Genomic DNA, 19365 nt, shown 5'->3' on the forward strand with positions numbered 1-19365 from the left:
CCCACGCCATGCCGGTCCGTCTCGTCTAGTCGATAATGTCCTGACACTTAACCCACTGTACTAAACGGTAAGCCCACCTGTAATACATTCTAATTGCTTTATAAGCTTGTAACTACGGGGACAGCGTTGTCATGACGATGCCTGCCAATCATCATGTCCTTATAAGGTAATGAGAGTGGCTGCAGGTGAAGCTTTCCGTTAGCTCAGTGGTTTAAGACGCTAGAATTAAAGGTTTTGTGATTAAGCTTTATAAGTTTATAAGGTGAAATGGTTTTCATGCTGTGGTCTATATGTAAATGTCTGCTTTATTATAAACTAATACAGAATACAATCAAGCAGGGCTGTTTAAGGATTAAGAAAACAGCAGCTGAAAACTACCTGCTTGTTTACATTTCTTCTCACCGAGTGATTACATTCAGAGCAAAACCCAATACAAAATCTTAACAGGCTTTAGAATATACTTATGTGGTCTCTTCATATGGCATAACAGCCTTTAATGGGGTTGAATTAATAATAATAATAACGATATTTTGTTTTATTAGAATTTTTAACGTCATGTTTTACACTTTTGGTTACATTCATGGCAGGAACAGTAGTCACTCATTACACAAGGTTCATCAGTTTACAAGGTTATATCAACCACAGTCATGGACAATTTAGTATCTCCAGTTTACCTCACTTGCATGTTTTTGGACTGTGGGAGGAAACCCGGAGTGAACCCACGCATGCCCACGGGGAGAACATGCAAACTCCACACAGAAAGGACCCAGACCGCCCCACCTGGGGATCGAACCCATGACCTTCTTGCTGTGAGGCGAGGCTACCCACTTAGCCACCGTCCCGCCAGTAGTAGTAGTAGTAGTAGTAGTAGTAGTAGTAGTAGTAGTAGTAGTAGTAGTAGTAGTAGTAGTAGTAGTAGTAGTAGTAGTAGTAGTAGTAGTAGTAGTAGTAGTAGTAGTAGTAGTAGTTATATGTGTATATGGGTGCTATAGAACCCACAACAATCCTGAACAGGATGTAACAGTTATTAAGGATAAATTAAACAATTTCATAAATAAATAAATCAAAGGAGTGCCAAACTACTTAGAGTGCCAACCAGTTCCATTATCCCCTACATCAAATCACTTTACACCAGTAAGAGAGATTGTAAGGGGCGGGTACATCTGTCAAAAGTAGGTTCAGCTACACTACAGAAGGGCTGAACCTTCTTAAGTTCCTCTGCTAAACACTAAACCAGTGCGAAAACGGATTAACAGCACAGACAGCGCCAGTGCGTAAAATAAGCGTTGTACGGACTTTATATGGATACATGATCACTTGGTTATTTTTGTTTGTTTGTGTGTACTGTTTAATTTTTTAATCAGTATTTTTTTTCTTTAATTTGCTTCATATGACGAAAGCTAAAGTCAAGATCAACCCTCTAGTTTGCGCAGACGTTATGAACCAAGCGCAATCCAAAACTAAAGATGCTGATAACAAATCAGTCGGTAAGCGCTGTTCAAGCGGCATTTCTGAACCCACAGTCAATGGAAAAGAACCCAAACGCAATGAGAAAGCCCGACAAACAGCTCCGGGATCTCTGAAGACTCGCAATAAAACGTCCGGCCGGAGAAAAGGACCTGATGGCTCGAGTAAAGACTGTAATACATCTACAACCATGGATAGTGGTTCAGAAAAATCACTCTCCGCATCTGATGAGAATAAGGCATCTAATAACCATGCGCAAAGTTTTAGGAGTCAAGCAGCAATGGAAGAAGAAAAAGTAATTGATTGCTACGACCTCAGTTCATCACGGAATAACAGAATCCCGATCCCAGCACTTGGTATTGGAGAGAGAAGTAGTTCTCCCTTCCCTTCCACTGACCGCCAATGGAACCTGAGCGCTCTGTGGGAGCTCGATGGAAACGGAGCGCACGAAGACCTGCAGAAGGAAATCGATGAGTTAAGATCAGAAAACGAATATTTAAAGGTACAACACCATGCAGTGGGGTATATACTGTATATTCTTACGATACAGTCCGTTGTTCAATACCGATTTTTAAGAAAAAAGTTTGTGAACACCTGAATGAGAGATTTCTTTACTTACCAAACGTGACCTAATCTTCTAATCTCCTAATCAACATAATCATCTTAAAACTCAAACTACTGAATTTTGCACATCTTTGTTGAATATATTGATTATGCATAATCTGTGCTGAAAAAAGTTTGTGAACTCTTTAACCTATTTAATTAGGCTAGTGATAGGAACTCCCTTAGCTTGAATAATGGAAAGGGAGAACTGTAGACCATTATGATATTTCTTGCATGAACAGTTCTCATATTAGACTTCAGCTTGACCATTTTTTCCAAACCAGGCTGTTAATGTTTTAGTGTGTTTTGGTTTATTGATTTGTTTCATTGTTGCCGCAGTTGCCCTAATATTATTTATTTTCATTTCTCGAAACAATTTAAATTGACTGTTTATTGCAAGATGCCCAGGCCCTAAATTAGCAAACAGTTCCATATTATGATACCCCATTGACCATACCTTAGAAGATAAAGCATAAGTATACAGTTTGGCTCAGCACATCTAAGTGGACTTGTTTGAGACATATGGGAAATTAAGACATTTAGAATTTTTGAAATACTATAAGGTATAATTTCAGTGTTGTCCTATTGTATACACATAGCAAAATGCATAATGCAAGTTCTAAAGGTCATGTGCTGTTACCCATTGATTCTTTTTTCACCACTTGTCCATTACAAAGCATCGTTTTATCCATTTACTTTATTCTTTTAAGTCTTTTATTATAAATTGTTTGCATATATATATATATATATATATATATATATATATATATATATATATATATATATATATATAACAGGGTTCTGCTACAACCCACACCTCCAATCTCATTAACACCTTAGCTCTTTCACTTACTGTCTTGTCTTGGAAATAGCATTTAAATCATCTACACTTTTCTGGAATTTATAGCTCTGTATAACTCAGCCCTGGGTTGTAAAGCTACCAATGATTGTCAATGCACAGACATCATTAACCTGTTTTTTTGTTGTTTACCTTTTTTTCCCCTCAAAATCAGACATCTCCAATTCCCACCATCTGGACCTAAACTTTTACACAAATGTCACCAATCTGGGAGGAGGAGGGCTAGCACAAGCTTTATCTGAGACACGTGCAGCACACAGCCTCTTAAGCAACCTTAATGAGATGTGGCTTATGCAATGTCATTAAGCAGATTAACGTATTTGTGGACTTATACTTAGTTAACATAGTGGGACAACTTAACAAGGCCTGACTAAAGATATTCTTGGATGTTCAGCCATTAAAAAAATTTCTCTATTTAAAAAATGTTTGGCTGGAATGATGCCACAAACATTTGTTGATTCTGATGATGAGTTTCAGAGAATATTTTCATCACCTTTTGAAGGCACTGTGTTGTTGTTTAAAGTAGTAATTTGTCTGTGATGCAAATTGTGTAATGATTTGGCCATGGTGAATATGCTTTTTGATTTGCTATACCTTAAGGATGAGATGGAGGAACTGCGCTCAGAGATGCTGGAGATGAGAGACCTTTACATGGAGGAGGACATGTACCAGCTACAGGACCTCAAGCAGCAGCTGGACCAGGCCAACAAAACATGTCGCATCCTGCAGTACCGGCTCCGCAAGGCTGAGAGACGTAGCCTACGTGTTGCCCAGACGGGCCAGGTGGATGGCGAGCTTATCCGTACCCTGGAGCATGATGTTCGGGTTAGTATTTAAAACATGATGGAAATATGGTTTAATATAAAAGTGATCGTTTATATACAAAATGTTCATCCTAATAAATCAAATGTGTCACCAATTAGTGAACTATATTGTGGAAGTTTTTTACATAAATACCATAGAATCTAACCTTTATTTGTTTTTAATTAATTGCACATATGTTAATTAAAAATGTTATTATATAAGATACATGAGATGAGGTTGATGGATAATCCTTTTCAAAACCATGAATATTAATATGAGCCCCACCAAGATGGTTTTTTAGCTATAACAGTTTCCACTCCTCTGAGATAGGTTTCCATGAGATTGTGGAGTGTGTTCAAGCCACACTGGAACATCATAGGGTCCTGCCCAAATTGTTATCACAAAGGTATTTTTTAATAATATAGATTTTAATTATACTGTTAATAATGGTTGTGGCTGAAACACTTGAGCTCAATAATTATGATGGATGTCCACATACCTTTTACCCTATAATGTAAATTAATTAATAACAGAGCTGAATGTGGTTTTTCTTCTTCTTGGAAGTATCAAACATTCCTTTTCATTGTATCATTTAACCGCTTAACTACGTCAGTCCACCAATTTTACTCACATTTACTTGATTTAATGTTCCTTTTACATAAAACATCTCTGTAAAGGATGCCAATCCACATCACTCATCCAGTAAATAGGTTGCTCTGTAAGCCCTAGTAAATGAATCAACTGTGATTCAGCATGCTTTCACTTTAAGTGGCTTATTTTTTACTGTTTTCATTTATTCTTATTGACAAACCACAGTATCAAAACACAAATGTGGGGTTGTAATAAAATTTCACTGTAAGGCCATTTGAGTTTAAATAGACCATTTAAAAACTATTATAGTGTATGTACATGTATAATGATAGCTTTCTCCGCTAAAGGAGGTTCAGTTTTGTTTTACGATATAAGGGGGAGGATATCCTGTGTTCTGTGTTCTGCCTGCCAGCTGGTGTTTTGTGGCAATCTGCTCACATTACAAGCATTTTTTGGTTTAAACTCATCAGCCAGTCAGTGGAAGAAAGTAGCGCTGGAACATTATAGTCATTAACCACCCATCAGCACAGCAGGGATAGTTCTTATTGTGTCTTTGAAGATCGTCCCATGCTATGGGACAATTATTTTTCACAGAACTGTTTCTTCCTTGTAAGCAAAATATTTACAAGAGTATTTTCTCTTAAAAATATATGCATTACATTAAAGTTGGTTATTATATACAGTATTTAACATTTGGGTTAATGGCACTAAAGTCTGTGTTAAAATGTGATTTTTTGAATGAGAGGAAAAGGGAAAGGGGGATACATGTGTCAAGGCCAGCAGCATCAGTGGGGTTCGATCTCTTGGCAGCTGTCTGTGTTTTTTGTAAGGTCGCCCATGACGAGTCTATTTTAAAGGCATGTGAGAGAAGCAGATACCCTTAGTCTGTTCTGTACGAACAACTGTGTTCCAGTATACAGCTTTTGCAATAGAGCTCTTTTGGTTTATTGTCACCTTAACTGCTTCCAATGTGATATTTTTGGAACATTTGTGAAATGCAATAAAAAATGTTGGATTTTGGCTGTGTTCCCATTCTTAATGGCAGATCTTCTTAATCTTTATAAGATGTTTAGGCTTAATTCTAGGCATAGTCTGGGCCACTTCAGGACATTCAAGCTATTTATATAAGCTGTTTTGGCTGTATGTGTTAATTTATTTGCCATGTATTGCCACTTTCAACAGTCTTATTTTTTCCACTGTAAGGTTTTAATGGGTGATTTTTCTATATATTGCTCTAAATCAAAACTGTCCTAATTCAGGTAGCAAAAAGTGTGTCCCTTCGCCTGCATAGAGAGCTAGAAGCAGTGCAGAAGAAGAGCTCTCAGCTGGAGTGGGAGAATGAGGAGCTGCGAGAACAACTCCAAAACCTAGAGGTGGCCAAGCAGGTCCTGGAGGCTGAAATGGACAAAACCAAAGCGGTATAAATGGTGCTTCATAACAGCCTCTACACAGAAATTCTAAAGTTTATATTTGTGCTTCTTTCTTGTATGATAGCCTCTAAGCCCATGACAATCCAGTTGGCAATTTGCAGAGTGGATTTTACACAAGTCTAGTCGGATACATTCAACATCCCAGTGCTGCCTCCTGGTTTACACGATATGTAGCTATTTAACAATTTTAATATAAAATGCATGGGCAAACCCCAACTTAATGCACAACCTCCACATCTACCTCCCTCAGTGTTCTTAATAGCATCAGGTTTGCTCTGGATGAGGTGTACTCATGATAGCTCTATGGTTATAGTCCATGAATCGTAAAAGTTATTTTTATATTAGCAAATCTATAATTAAAAAGTGACTGAAATTTGTTTATGCTCCCAACAGTGATTCATCCTTATCCTTACCTAGAAAGTTAGGGTGTCAGCCTGGCCTTGACCCTGACTATGTTTTTGATGGGTGTGACCAACAGCTGACTCTCTGGGCAAGGCAAAGTAGTATGCAATCTGAGGGGTGGGATTAAAGAGACAGCTGTCATTCCTACTTTGGTGGTAAAAGAAAAAGAGATAGATGAGACAGGGAAAAAGGAGGAAAAGTGAGCCAGTGAGAAGGTGATACAGGGTTACAGAGGGCATGCAATGACCTATAAATACATCTACAAAGAAAGCTCTGTCTGTTTCATCACTTAAAGCTAGCATGTGACTAAAAGTGAGTCATTCATTAGTTACCTATTTCAGGACTGTACTTTTGCCATTTCTCTCTGGTTTGTGGATCCTTAGCCACATTATTGTTCTACCTTGGATAAGCATCCTGCATATTGGGTTCATATAATAATTTAATTGTAGGTACAGGGTTTCACCTGGCGCCGCCATAATTTTGGAATTTGTATATAAATATTTGTTTGTTAATATTTCACTACGATCTGGATGCCTAAAACACTTTCTTAAAAAGGGATTCTAGCAGCTCAGCTCAGGCCACTCATGTCAAATAACTGCTGGCCCACTCTAATCGTAATGAGCAGGGTAAATCACACACATCCAGATTATCCAGCTCTGCAGTAAAGTCTGTGACAATCAATAAACCCACATAATAAAGACATCGTAGTCTAAGAGCTTTGTGTTAAATTTGACCTTTACCAGCAAATGGACACTGATTTGTTTTGTGATTAACTGTTTCTGCTGCCACAACCGTAATTATTCCAGCATTAAACTGATAATGAATGGTGCTCTTTCCGAAAATGTTTCAATGGAATTATAAGTGACCCTGAAAATGTAAACCTATATATATTACATATACAATTTATAAATAAATATTTGGTCTGTCTGTTCTTGAAATAAGCACGTAAATAAATAAAGTATTTTCACTCCACTATAGGTGTTTTCCCAGAATTCCCTTAAGAGAAGAAGTTTAAAATCAACAAACAGCAGGAGTGAAAAGAAGCTCACTGCACAGGTAAGTACAAATAGCTTTGCAATATTGAATTGTTCTGTTTTTAATTCAATATTTAATTCAGTTTTTATAAAAGCAAAGAACCTTCATTTTCTGTGTTTATTAGGATGATAGTGCAGATCTAAAATGCCAGCTTCATTTTGCCAAAGAAGAGTCAGCCCTCATGTGCAAAAAATTAACTATGATGGCTGTTGACTGTGAAAGCCTAAGAGGGGAGCTGTCCAAATACAGACTGCATTATGGTGACTTAGATGTGACGCAGGCTACTTCAAGTATCACTAACGCTTCCCACATGCATGAAGCAGAGGTAAAAAATCATCTTCGTCTCGTGGAAGAAGAAGCCACACTGCTAAGCCGTCGAATTGTGGAGCTGGAAGTGGAGAACCGAGGCCTAAAAGCAGAGATGAATGACATGCAAGACAAAATTGGATTAAGCCAAGAAGTGAAAGATGAAGTAACCATACCTGTCTCTGTGGAACAATATGAGGAAACTAAAAAAGACCTGGATCATGAACATTCAAAATCTAAAGAGGGAACTGGTGGAAATGTTCACTTAGATGATGTAACGCAGATCCTCAGAGAGGAACTAATAAGTGTGGAGAGGAACCATTTTGAAGACCAGGATAATTCTGGTGACAATGAAGAGTTTAATACAAAGGTCCCATGTGAGCAGGGCAGCGTTCTCAGCCAGAAAGACCTAGATGATTTCATTGCAGTTCGTGACCAGGCTATGCTAGTTAGATCAATCATCCATTTTCTAATACCTCCAGCAAACAATGGTTTCTTACCAATATTAAACCATGATCTTCTCCCTAGCGTTCCTGTTCTCAACAATCTGGAAGTTGATTCCCAGTGCTCATCTAATCCATGCGGTGTGAACCCCATGTTAAGTCCCCTTACCAATGGACTAGACGTGCTGCAAGCCCAGCTAAAGACCATTGTCACAAAGGTAGAAGTTCTTGTGAATTCAGTGCCCACTAACCATGAAACACACCTGATATCAGGAAAAGACAAAGAAGCAAATACAGAAAAAATACTGGAAACAAATATGCAGGATGTGAAGCAATGTCCTGATGAGGAAATTATTTGCCATCCCAAAGACAGTAATGGACAGAGCTGTAACTTGGACAGTCTTGAGCTACTTACATCACAACTGCACTGGATTCTCCAGCAGTGGCGTCAAGGAAAAAGATCTGCTGAAGAGTGCTTGTCTGAGGTAAAGTTATAGTCAGTTGATTCTTATTTTTCCTTGTTAAACAGGGAACTGTAAATACATTTATATTTATATAGTTTATATGAAATATTTTAGATGGGCTTCCTGAGAAAATGTATTCCATAATGGAAGCTAAGGTATTGACATTCAAGGAAACTTGTCACTAATCCACAAAGAACAAACATCATGATTGACAAAATGCCAGAGGCAGGTAGACTTTATATCCAAGACTATGTGGACACCTGACCATGAGCTTATTGTACAAAATATTCCAAAACAATTGGCATTAATATGATAGATTTTCTGTAGCGTGTTTGTAGAAATGTTTGCCTATTCAGTCAAAAGAACACTGAGTCGCAGTTGTTGCTGCTAAAGGTGGTCCAGTTATTCAGGTTAGTGGGAATTACATAAATAATATAGCTGTTGTATAACATTTAAAAACTGTGGTTAGCATTTTCCCATGTTCTTCTTGTCTTATATTACACTTTGTATGAGGATCTGAGATTATTTTCTATGTCAAATATGCAAAAACAGAGGAAATCAGGAGGAACAATAACTTTTCTACTGCACTTTATACATACTTAATACATACTTGATTAAACAATAACGTCTTATTCATTTCTAACATATTTCACTGATTTTTTTCAGTCAAATGGATTCAAGACGCTTCTAAAAGAATGTGAAACATATAGGTGGGATTTATCTTAATATTAAAAAAAAAAACACATCATAAATTATAAAAAATTATGTTACATTACTCACGTGTGTTATTGACTAAAATTAGTACATTTATCCACAGTGTGAATCTCAAAGAGAGCCAATCAACACAGACACTTAAGAAGAACTGGTTATACCTGAGCCGAGAGGCAGCTTTGATGGACAGAGAAAATCCTCACAAGACCTGGGACTGTCCCATCATGCCACCCAGTTGTTCTGAGCTAAATCTAAAGAAGACAACTACTCAGAAAAGCCACACAGCTCCAGAGAGAACCACTCTTCGTATTTACTATAGTCCCCCATCAGCACGCAGAATTTACCTGAGCGCTATGACAACAGGAAATGAAGAATCTTTAAAGCAACAGGAGAGACAAGAAAAAAGTATTCACCATTCCCCATCTAATGATACAAATGAAGCTAATGTCTATGACAACTGGCAAGATACTCTACCATTTCAGTGGCGAAGCTTAATAGAAGAGGGTCAGTTTGCTACAACTAGTTCAAATTCATCCTCTGGTTTCCAATCCCCTGGTGTTTCATCTCCATCTTGCTTGCCCCTGAGTGGATGGGAGGTCTCATCAAACCTAAGTGATGACATGAAAGAAATGACAGCCAGTGTGCTAGAAAGACAGAAAGGAAAGGACTCAATTATTCATGCTGTTGGAGTGGTTAGTACAGGAACCCAGACTCAGGCCCAATCAGGACTGAATAGTGATCAACTTCAGACTGAAAGCTCTAAAAGTTCATATTCACGTAAACATCGGCCATCAAAAGTCACTTCATTTGTGTTTCCTCGTCCCCAAAGCATCTCTGCTTCCTTAGAGAAAATGTCTGGGGCCTTGGAAAAGCTTCCCTTTAGCTCTACATCACCCAAACCTCGTCAAAGGCATTCAAGCTCTTCTACTTTTTACTCTAGCTCTTCTTCCTCCAACTTTTCAAACTCGTCCTCTTCTTTAACCTCATCTTCATTGTCCACCTCCTCATCTTTGACCACTTCCACCAGGCTGGAGACTTCCAGGGAACGAAGTGTATGGGGTGTTCCTCAGTCCACTTCTAGTTCATCAGCCCGGGCCCGCTTAAGTGCTACACTGCCTGGCTCAACATTGGACAGAAGCAGTGATATATCAGCTAGCCAGAAGACTGCAGAGACAAACAAGTATGGCCTGGTTCAAGTCTTTTTCCACAATGTGTGTGGCCGTGGAGAGAAACCAAATCCAACAGGGAACAAAGTACCAGTGGTACGCAGGGATTATTCTGGATTGAAAAAAGCAGAAGGGCCTGTCTCACCGAATTCTAGGGTGCCACTGGTGAGGAATGACAGTGTCACCAGAATAGTTAATCGCAGGTTTATAAAGCAGAATAGGAAGGATGCACCAGGACCTGGCCAAACAGAAACACAAGGGCAATGCCGAAACCAAACCAAGACACCCAAAAGTAAGGACAAGGGTTTTGGCACTGTTACTCTGGAGGTAGGTGAATACAATACCATTAGCTTTTTTGACATCCCAATCTAAAACCAAAGGCATATATACAAGTCAAGGCTTTCCACAATTTTTTGAAGCATTTTTGAAGTAATTTGGGACCATTTAGTCAAAAAAGCATTTGTGAGGTCAGTTACTACTCAATGACAAAAAAGATTATTTTCATTTACATCAGAGCATTACTAAGGTTTGGTCACTAATGATAACTTAAGAACTGGCTCACAGTTGACAATCCAATTAATTTTTAAGGTGTTGGATGGGTTTAAGTTCAGGGTACTTTGTAGGTTAGTTAAATGCTTACATACCAAACTCTCACAAAAATAAAAGGAAAAAAATGTTGAATGTCGATGTGTGATATACTTTTAGGTTTTCCCGTCACTGAAGCAGCCCAGATGACCAAAAACAGCCCAGGCTGTTATTTATACGATGTCAGCCAATAGCTGTTATATTAATACTATGATAGCTAACAGACCCACAGTGTTATATTTATACTATGGTAGCCAGCATTCTTCAGGCATCCACCAAACCCATATCTGTCCAACACAAGAGGACTGCTAAAAAATAAAGCACCCACACCACAAGATTGCAACTCTGTTGCTTTGAAGTTTAATGGTAGTGTGCTTTTCCTTACACCGTACAGTACTTGCCATTGTGCATGTTGATGATAGGCTGTGTGTGTCAGTCAGAAAGCTCTGTGGCCTTTGTCGAGCGTCAGAAAAACTAGCTTAATGGAAAGTTGCCATCATGTGTTAAAGGTCACTAAACTTTTCAGTTACATACTACAGCATGTGTTTGTCTGTAAAGATTACAAAGCCTTGTGCTAGATTTAATTCACCTTTTGACAACGAACAGAGTCTGAAATAGCCAAACCACTGAGTGGCATCAGTAAGTTAATAACTTTGACATTTGTATTTTGTTTATTTCTGACACTATCCTTCACACCTTAGGATGGCTCCTGTGGCTGCAGCTCTCGAACCTTGGCCTCCTGCTTTGCTCGGGTGTCTCGCACCAACCATCGGCACACCCAGAGTCATTGTAAGCCCTGCCTCTCAGCAGCTGGTGGGAATGGGAATGTGCTTTCCCGGTAAGGGCTGCTGTCCCCATGCATGCTGATGCCAGTGCACAGCTGACAGAATTCTTCACAAGATGCAGCAGATCATCTACTTTGAAAATGTATAATTGACATGTATACTGTATATAGTATACATGTCAAATAGTTTCTCACTATTTTTTTGTCTTATCACTACTAAAAATGTATGCTGATTGTAATGGAAAGTAAATGTTAGCAAGTTTTAATTAAATCAGTTAAAGTAAATAGCTTGGAATGCCAGATTGTTCAAAAACTATGTTACATTTTATACTACTTATGTATAAATACATAGAAGTTTTAAATTAATGTTTACATATTTTTTCTGAAGCCCTATTATTGCCCCTGTATAAAAAAAATAATGCATATGTATTTTAATATGTTCAGCTGCAGTGCAAGTGCATTGAATACTTGTTACTTGGGAGCAGAAATATATTTAACTGGGGTTACTGCAAGGAAGAGAAGATGGTAAATGATACATTGCCAACTGAATCGCTTTTCGTCTTCTTTTTTTCTGCTTCCAAAAACCAGTTTAGGGTAGTTTATTAACTGATGGTTTAATCTGTTGTTTTGGAAGTAAAGAAAAAATGTGCCGCTTCTGGTGATTCCAGGGGCAACACTAAGAAGCAGTTTTATTCAACACATTACACTTATTTGTTAGAAATGTTCAGAATCAGAATTTCACTTATTTTCAACTACTTGTTTACTATTTCAAGTGTTTTATGGAAATGACAATAACCTATTTAATAACAGTTATTTCTATGTGAGTTACAATTTGATTAAATATAACTGTGATGTAGATGAAGTTAGCCTAAGTTAATAGTTTATACAGTGTTATGGGAATTCAAAATAACCCTTAAAGATTGACACAGACAACCGGGGTAATAGTGAACGCAAAATAATCAATTTATTACTTAGCTGAGGACCAATATCATAATGCAAACACACACATGCCTTTACAGGAGAGAAAGGTGAATACCGTCCGCCCTATCGCAGTATTTATACCCCACTTTACTGCCCCTTCAGGCTAACTCTTCGCAGCGACCCAGTTCCAGGCCGACTTTCCACACCAAACTTGTTTATCATTCTACAAGAACAGTCAGCTTGTTAGGAACATGGCATACTTCCATAAGAATGCATAAGTATCAAAACTGTGTGTGCGGGGGTGCCCATGCCAAGGTGAACATATCTCTGGACCTCAGAAACCTTCCAGAAGTCTCTTCTACCTCTGCTAATTGAACTAAGAAAGCAGAAACTTATGAGTTTAATGCAAATAACTAATAAAATATAAAATTTTCAGTCACAAAAGAAATAGGGGTAATTTTATGGAAATTACAGTGTAAATTATACATATGTAAAGTATGAACGCATCTTACGCACTTTGCGCACCCTACGCAAATTCACGAACGTCGCTAGTTACGTAGGTCAGTTTCGTGAATCGGAGCATGCGCAGTGAGGCTCTCATTCTGCGTGTTTGTTTTTTGATGAGTAAGTGCTCTTTTCTTTTGACTTTGTGCTATAAATGTAAACAGATTTGTATCTGTTTTATATTTTAAATGAACAAGAACACATATATTCGGTCACTATTTAAAATGTACATGTTTATTCAGAAAATCTTAGGTGCATAGTCCCTCACAGTTGCAATACATATTAATTACAAAAAATATACACATTAACTTACATAAAACTTACATGAATCTAGCACCATTTGTTCAGTCAGACTGAGAAATGAAAAAGTGGGTAGTTGCAGGGAAAATGTTGCCAAGAAGTGTATTCGTCCGTTTTATTATTTGATTATGTAAAGGGTATTACTAGAAAAGGGCATACCAATCGGGCAGAAATCACACACTCACAGCTCTTTACGCTGGCATTTAAGCCTATAAATACATACAATATGTAGTTCTTATTTTTGTCAGAAAAAGAAATAACGCAAACCACATTTAATGTTAGTCTATGGTTTTTTGTCTCTTCCTGATAAGTTTGTGAATACTTAGCTTTGCACACACAGGAATGGGGGCAAATGTATGGAGATGATAGTTTAAATTATACCTAAGCATTTGGCTTCCGCTGCCGTTGCTGTATTTTGTCATGTTTTGCCGTGTTTTGTTGTATTTTTGTCATGTTTTTCTTTTGTTTTCGTCTTTTTGTGGTCTCTGCTGCTCCTGTTTCTCTGTTTCTTTTTTCATCGGATGGTCTCGGCGTCTGTTGGGTACTGGATGGTGAACGCTGGCGCATTTGGCTGCCGCTACCGTTACCGTATTTTTATTATTTTTTAAAATTTTGATTAGTAAATGATCTTATTGGTGGATTATCGCCACTCCTTCAGGAACGGGAGGACAACATTCAGTCTAGACTCATCCTTAAATTGGATTTTATTACATCCGGAGTTTTCTGGACTTGATCTGTACTATCGCCTGCCTAACACGAGCTGTTGCTGCCCTGCTCCAACTCTGAATTTGCTGTGGCAATTTTGTACCTGTTTGGATTCATTCATGGACTTTACCCTGCCTCGGGTAATAATTCAAAGTCTGCCGTATACTTTCACATATACAGTAATAATATGCCTTATAACTCAAGACCGGAGCTGCTGCGCTTAAATTCAAACACTCGCCTGCCTACTGATGTTTACGCACGCTGTGTTGCTATGGGAACAGCACAACGCCCATGTTACATCCATCGGGATCCCGCCGCAGCATTTGCATGTCTGGAAGCTTTACACGGCTTGGCTCCGAGCTATATCGCACACCTTCTCTGTGTTCACTCCACGAGCTCTACGATCTTCTAACCAGCTGCCCTTAGCTATTCCACGTTATCAGATGAGGTTCAAGGGTGACAGGGCCTTTTCTGTAGCTGCCCCAAGACTCTTCCACTTTTCATAAAGGAGTCCCACACAATAGATGCATTTAAGTTAAATTTAAAAAGTAATTCGTTTTCTTTGACATTTGAGTCAATTTGTGGTTTTATTTGATTTACATGTTTATATGTTTGTGCGTATGTATATTATTTTGTATGTATGTTTATGATTTGTTAAATGTTGCATAGTTGAGTGATATTTATACCTGATTTTAATGTACAGCACTTTGGTTGACACACGTCTTTTAAATGTGCTATAGAAATAAAGGTGACTTGACTTGACTAAGTAGAGTCCGAGCACACTTTGCGCACTCTACGCTAGGTACGTAGGTCAGTTGCGTAAATCGGAGCATGCGCAGTGAGGCTCATTCTGTGTTTTTGTGTTTTGAAGACTAAGTGCTCTTTTTTTACTTTGTGCTTATAAATGTTAACAGAATAGCATCTATTTTTAAATTTAAATGAACAAGGACACACATATCCGGTCTCTATTAAAAATTTACACGTTTATTCACCCAGCAAGCACAACTATGAGGTATGAGTTAGCCACTTGGTGGTGATACATGATGGTAACGTTGTGAGAAAGTAAAGCACCACAAACAAGAAATCTGACCGCTTTAAACATCAGAATGTATCTACAACCCTACTGAGAGCAGCTACTTACAAAAACATATGAATTACAATATCGATATGATGAAGAGTTATAAATACAGAGTGCTTATAGAAACAGAAATTACTGCAGTTAGCTTAGCAGCTAACACTAGCGACTAAGCTAAGAAGTACCGGTGCTGTTGAGCTTGGATATTAACTCACAGCTGTAATGTCTTTCGTATAGTTAGTGTGGTGCACAAGTCTTTATTGTATATCTTTCATAGTGATAATAGTTATGAGTTATTTGGCTCAGTGTATCAGGACTTTTACGTTGCCGATAGACGAAGCGGAAATACGTCAGAAGAGTCCGCTGTTTTTCTTGTTTAGTTTAGGAAAAATACTCTCCCTCTCGCCTGTTTGGTTATTTTTACGTTATTATATTATTAATCACTCGTTTATAGAAAATTATGTAAACATGTAATTAACATTACGGTGCAGACTTCCAATCTTGTATTGTCTCTTGCTAACCACATTAGCAGGCTAATCTGTGTTTACAGTCGATGCGTTTACCAGCCGGGTCAGATCAACCCGATACTGAATATTTCATTGTATTTTAGCCGACTCTGTATTAAACATCATATTTATAGACATGTCGTGCACATTAGAGAAGGTGCTGAGCGATGCTCGGACTTTACTGGAAAGATTAAAGGAACATGATGTTGCAGCAGAAAGTCTGATAGAACAGTCCAGTGCTCTCAGTCACAGAGTTCACAGCATGAAGGAGGTCGGGAATGCTCTGCCTGATAAGGTAAGTCTTCATATACACTGTTATCTTATTAAATACTAATAAAACCCAGACAAGTGGCACTGTTTATTCAAACCAGGGAAATGATGTTCTGTGGTAATACAGCCACGTCCTGATCGTTTATTTATTAGGATTACATTTAACCTTTATTAGGTTACATTCATGCCAGAACCGGTAACTGCTGGTTACACAAGATTCATCAGTTCACAAGTTTAATGTCAAACACAGTCATGGACAATTTTGTATCTCAAATACACATCACTTGCATGTTTTTGGACTGTGGGAGGAAACCGGAGCTTCCGAAGGAAACCCACGCAGACTCCACACAGAAAGCACCCAGACCCAGAGCTCCACCTGGGAATCGAACGCAGGACCTTCTTGCTGTGCCGCCCGTCCTAATCGAACCGTACCAATCAGACGCCATGAGCAACAGTATCTTAGTACTTTTTTCCCTGAGATGAAACATTTGGCTTTCCTGAGTTAGTGAGCACACACTGCTGCATCCCAGATATCACATTGTTTGCTAAATTATTTTCTTACCAGTGCTGAGGTTACTGTTCTGAGAACATGAATATAAAACTAACAAGGAGCATTAATTACACATAATATAGCATGAAACTTTAGGCATTGGGCTACACACGGAGCAGAGAGGAGCTGCTGTGTCCCGAATATTATTCTATACCTAAATAGTGTGACAAATTAGATTTCGAGGCGAGACCTATGGTGAGGCTACTATTTCAAGCCCTCTGTGTAGAATATTGTGTGCGAATTGAGACACAGCCCTGATGCAGAATTGAATATTATACCAAAATGTTCCTTGTATTTACTACATGCACCCTGTGGAATAGTTCATTATAGTCAGGGTTTAAGGTGAGCTAGTGTGTGTGCAATTTGTGACTGACATTAGGGTGAGTGCATTCAACGTCAACCCAAAATACTTTGACTAGCAAACTGTTCTTTTTTTTAGTATATAGAGGCAAGTTTGGAAAATCAGGAGCTGTCCAAATCCAAACCTCACATTCTGCTGACCCAGGAGAACACCCAGATCAAGGAACTTCAGAAAGAAAACAAGGGTATGTGTTTTTAATATAATATCTATGATTACAAGACATTTCTGCCCAGAGCTTTTGTTTATTGCCTTTTGCTCACTTTGTTCCACAGAACTTTGGCTTTCTTTGGAAGAGCACCAGTATGCTCTGGAGTTGATCATGGGTCGATACCGCAAACAAATGCTTCAGCTGATGATGGGAAAGAAGGAGCTGGACACCAAGCCTATGCTTAATCTTCATGAGGACCATGCAAAGGTACATTATGTCCAGTGCACCAATTGTCTTAACAGTCAAATTGGCATGTGGCATTTTTTTATTTATTTTATTTTTCTGCTTCACTGGACATATAGCCTTTTTATTTTATATGTAAAGCAGCTTACTTATTTAAATAATGCCACTAACAAATAAAGTAACATTAAAAGGCATCTATCAGTCCTGCAGAATGCATCATTAAGCCTCATTATGTTAGAACAGTTATTTGCAGCTTAAAATATTTCCAAATAACTGACATTTTTGGTACATGTTCATTCTACAACAACTAGTTCATTCATCTACCAAAACAAGCTCATTCTGATTTGGTTCACATTTAGTCCCGCTCCACCCAGAAACACTTGATTCAAGGCATGAATACAGCCTGTACATCTCTTGTAGCATACTGTATCAGCAAATAAAATGTGTTCCCATTGTTAAATGTCTTTTGCCTGTCATTTGCAAAGGAGGTGCAAAGCCAGCTAGAGCGGATTTGTGAGATGGGCCAGGTGATGCGAAGAGCAGTACAGGTGGATGACCAGCACTACTGCTCTGTAAAAGAGCGTCTGGCACAACTAGAGGTAAAGCATGCAATCAGCAGTAGTGTTTTGTACTATGTTCAGGTTATTCCGTGACTTGTTGGTGGGCTGAGGTGGTTGAGGGTTTTATGAATGGCAAGAAAAAGTGTGTGAGGAACAAAAGTTGCAAGATGATCAGCATATAAACTGTTGAGCCAAAACATTAGGACCACCCTCCAAAAATGTGCATGGCAATGTCTAGTTAATAACAATTGTGCATATAAGTCACAAATATATTTCATGTGAGGCATTACATGTGGCTGTAGTTATGTGTAGTTACTTGTGTAATTCATGCTTATAAAACGTACTGAATTTGCTTTTTTTCCATTCAGACTGAAAACAAGGAGCTGCGAGACCTCTTGGCCATCAGCAAGAACATGTTGAAACCACAGCGAGAAGAACCCACTCAACCAGACACAGAGTCTCAACCTAAACTTATTGACAAGAACTGATACATGAAACATTGTTTTGATTTATAGCTATGGTTCAAACAAGGTTTTCATTGAGACATCTCAGGTCACTGCTAGCTTATCTCTGTGTTATTGCTTGTGTATGGTGTGTATTCGGGCTCAGTGTAAGCTTCTCCTTGTTTACCTTGCAGTACTCACCTGGATTACAACCATAAAGATAGTTTTTTTCCCACTGTTTTCAGGAAAGTCATACAAACATATTAGATGCCAAATATATTATTTTAATCTATTAATAAAATATCTTGAAATATTAAAAATACATTTGCAGTTTATTTTCATACAGAACCTTGCAGACATTTTACAGACACTGATACAAATTATATACTTATTTGACAGTTTATTAGGTACACCTACCATGTAATGTTCCCTCCTGGCTCTTTCATCAGGCATGTACACCCACACATGGCAAACAAATGTCATTTACTTTGCATTTAAAGACTGTACATTTTACATGTGTAGTTTCTGTTAATTATCTTCAAGATTATGTTAGTGCTGCATTACTAACCATGGGATTCTGTTGGCTGTATATATTTATATTTTAATATAAATGTATGTGTTTAAAAATCTCAACAACACTTGTACATAGCACACAAAAACATCTCACTATTGTTCTGGAAAAAGTCCATCAATCATTTAGTCATTGGTGGTGGTCCCTTTCTATTATTTCATGACATAGGAGGGGGCTGAGAACTTGTATATTGCTGATGGGCTACAGTCAGTAACTGTATTTTCTACAAATTGCACCTGTAAATGTGTATGTGTATTTTAATGGAAACTGAGGTGGCCATCCTAAGTTAAAAAAAATAGTAATAATATTTTAAAGATGTAGAATTCATGTCAGAATTTAATTTGGCATCTGTGTCAGTATGTGGATTGGCTTAGTGAAAGATGCGAGTGAATATGTGAGTGTGATTTCCTGTGTGAGGTCCTGTCCAAGATTGTGTTTTGCTTTGCACCCAGTGTTCCAGTGTTCAAGTCTCTGATTAGAAAGAAATGTTTGCTAAAAATAAATAAAAACATTATGAAGTTGTTTTCAAATACAGACGTGTTTTACTCCATTAATCTG

The 19365-nt window shown here is 38.1% G+C and overlaps 2 protein-coding genes across 2 annotated transcripts; both read left to right on the forward strand.

The window, feature by feature from the left end:
* Nucleotides 1-1390: 1390 nt before the first annotated feature.
* Nucleotides 1391-11944, forward strand: si:ch211-197l9.2 (microtubule cross-linking factor 2). Its single transcript, XM_063016020.1, has 8 exons — nt 1391-1969; nt 3530-3754; nt 5584-5742; nt 7135-7212; nt 7316-8425; nt 9071-9114; nt 9222-10608; nt 11568-11944. The coding sequence occupies exons 1-8, from the start codon at nt 1391-1393 to the stop codon at nt 11706-11708; spliced, it is 3723 nt and encodes a 1240-aa protein (XP_062872090.1). The 3' UTR covers nt 11709-11944.
* A 3560-nt stretch (nt 11945-15504) lies between these two features.
* On the forward strand, nt 15505-19339 carry sike1 (suppressor of IKBKE 1). The gene is made up of 5 exons (XM_063015704.1): nt 15505-15956; nt 16921-17026; nt 17115-17257; nt 17719-17832; nt 18162-19339. The coding sequence occupies exons 1-5, from the start codon at nt 15798-15800 to the stop codon at nt 18279-18281; spliced, it is 642 nt and encodes a 213-aa protein (XP_062871774.1). The 5' UTR covers nt 15505-15797; the 3' UTR covers nt 18282-19339.
* The last annotated feature ends 26 nt before the right edge of the window (nt 19340-19365 follow it).

Source organism: Trichomycterus rosablanca, chromosome 19 (genome assembly GCF_030014385.1).
Source record: "Trichomycterus rosablanca isolate fTriRos1 chromosome 19, fTriRos1.hap1, whole genome shotgun sequence".
NCBI classification, from domain to species: Eukaryota; Metazoa; Chordata; class Actinopteri; order Siluriformes; family Trichomycteridae; genus Trichomycterus; species Trichomycterus rosablanca.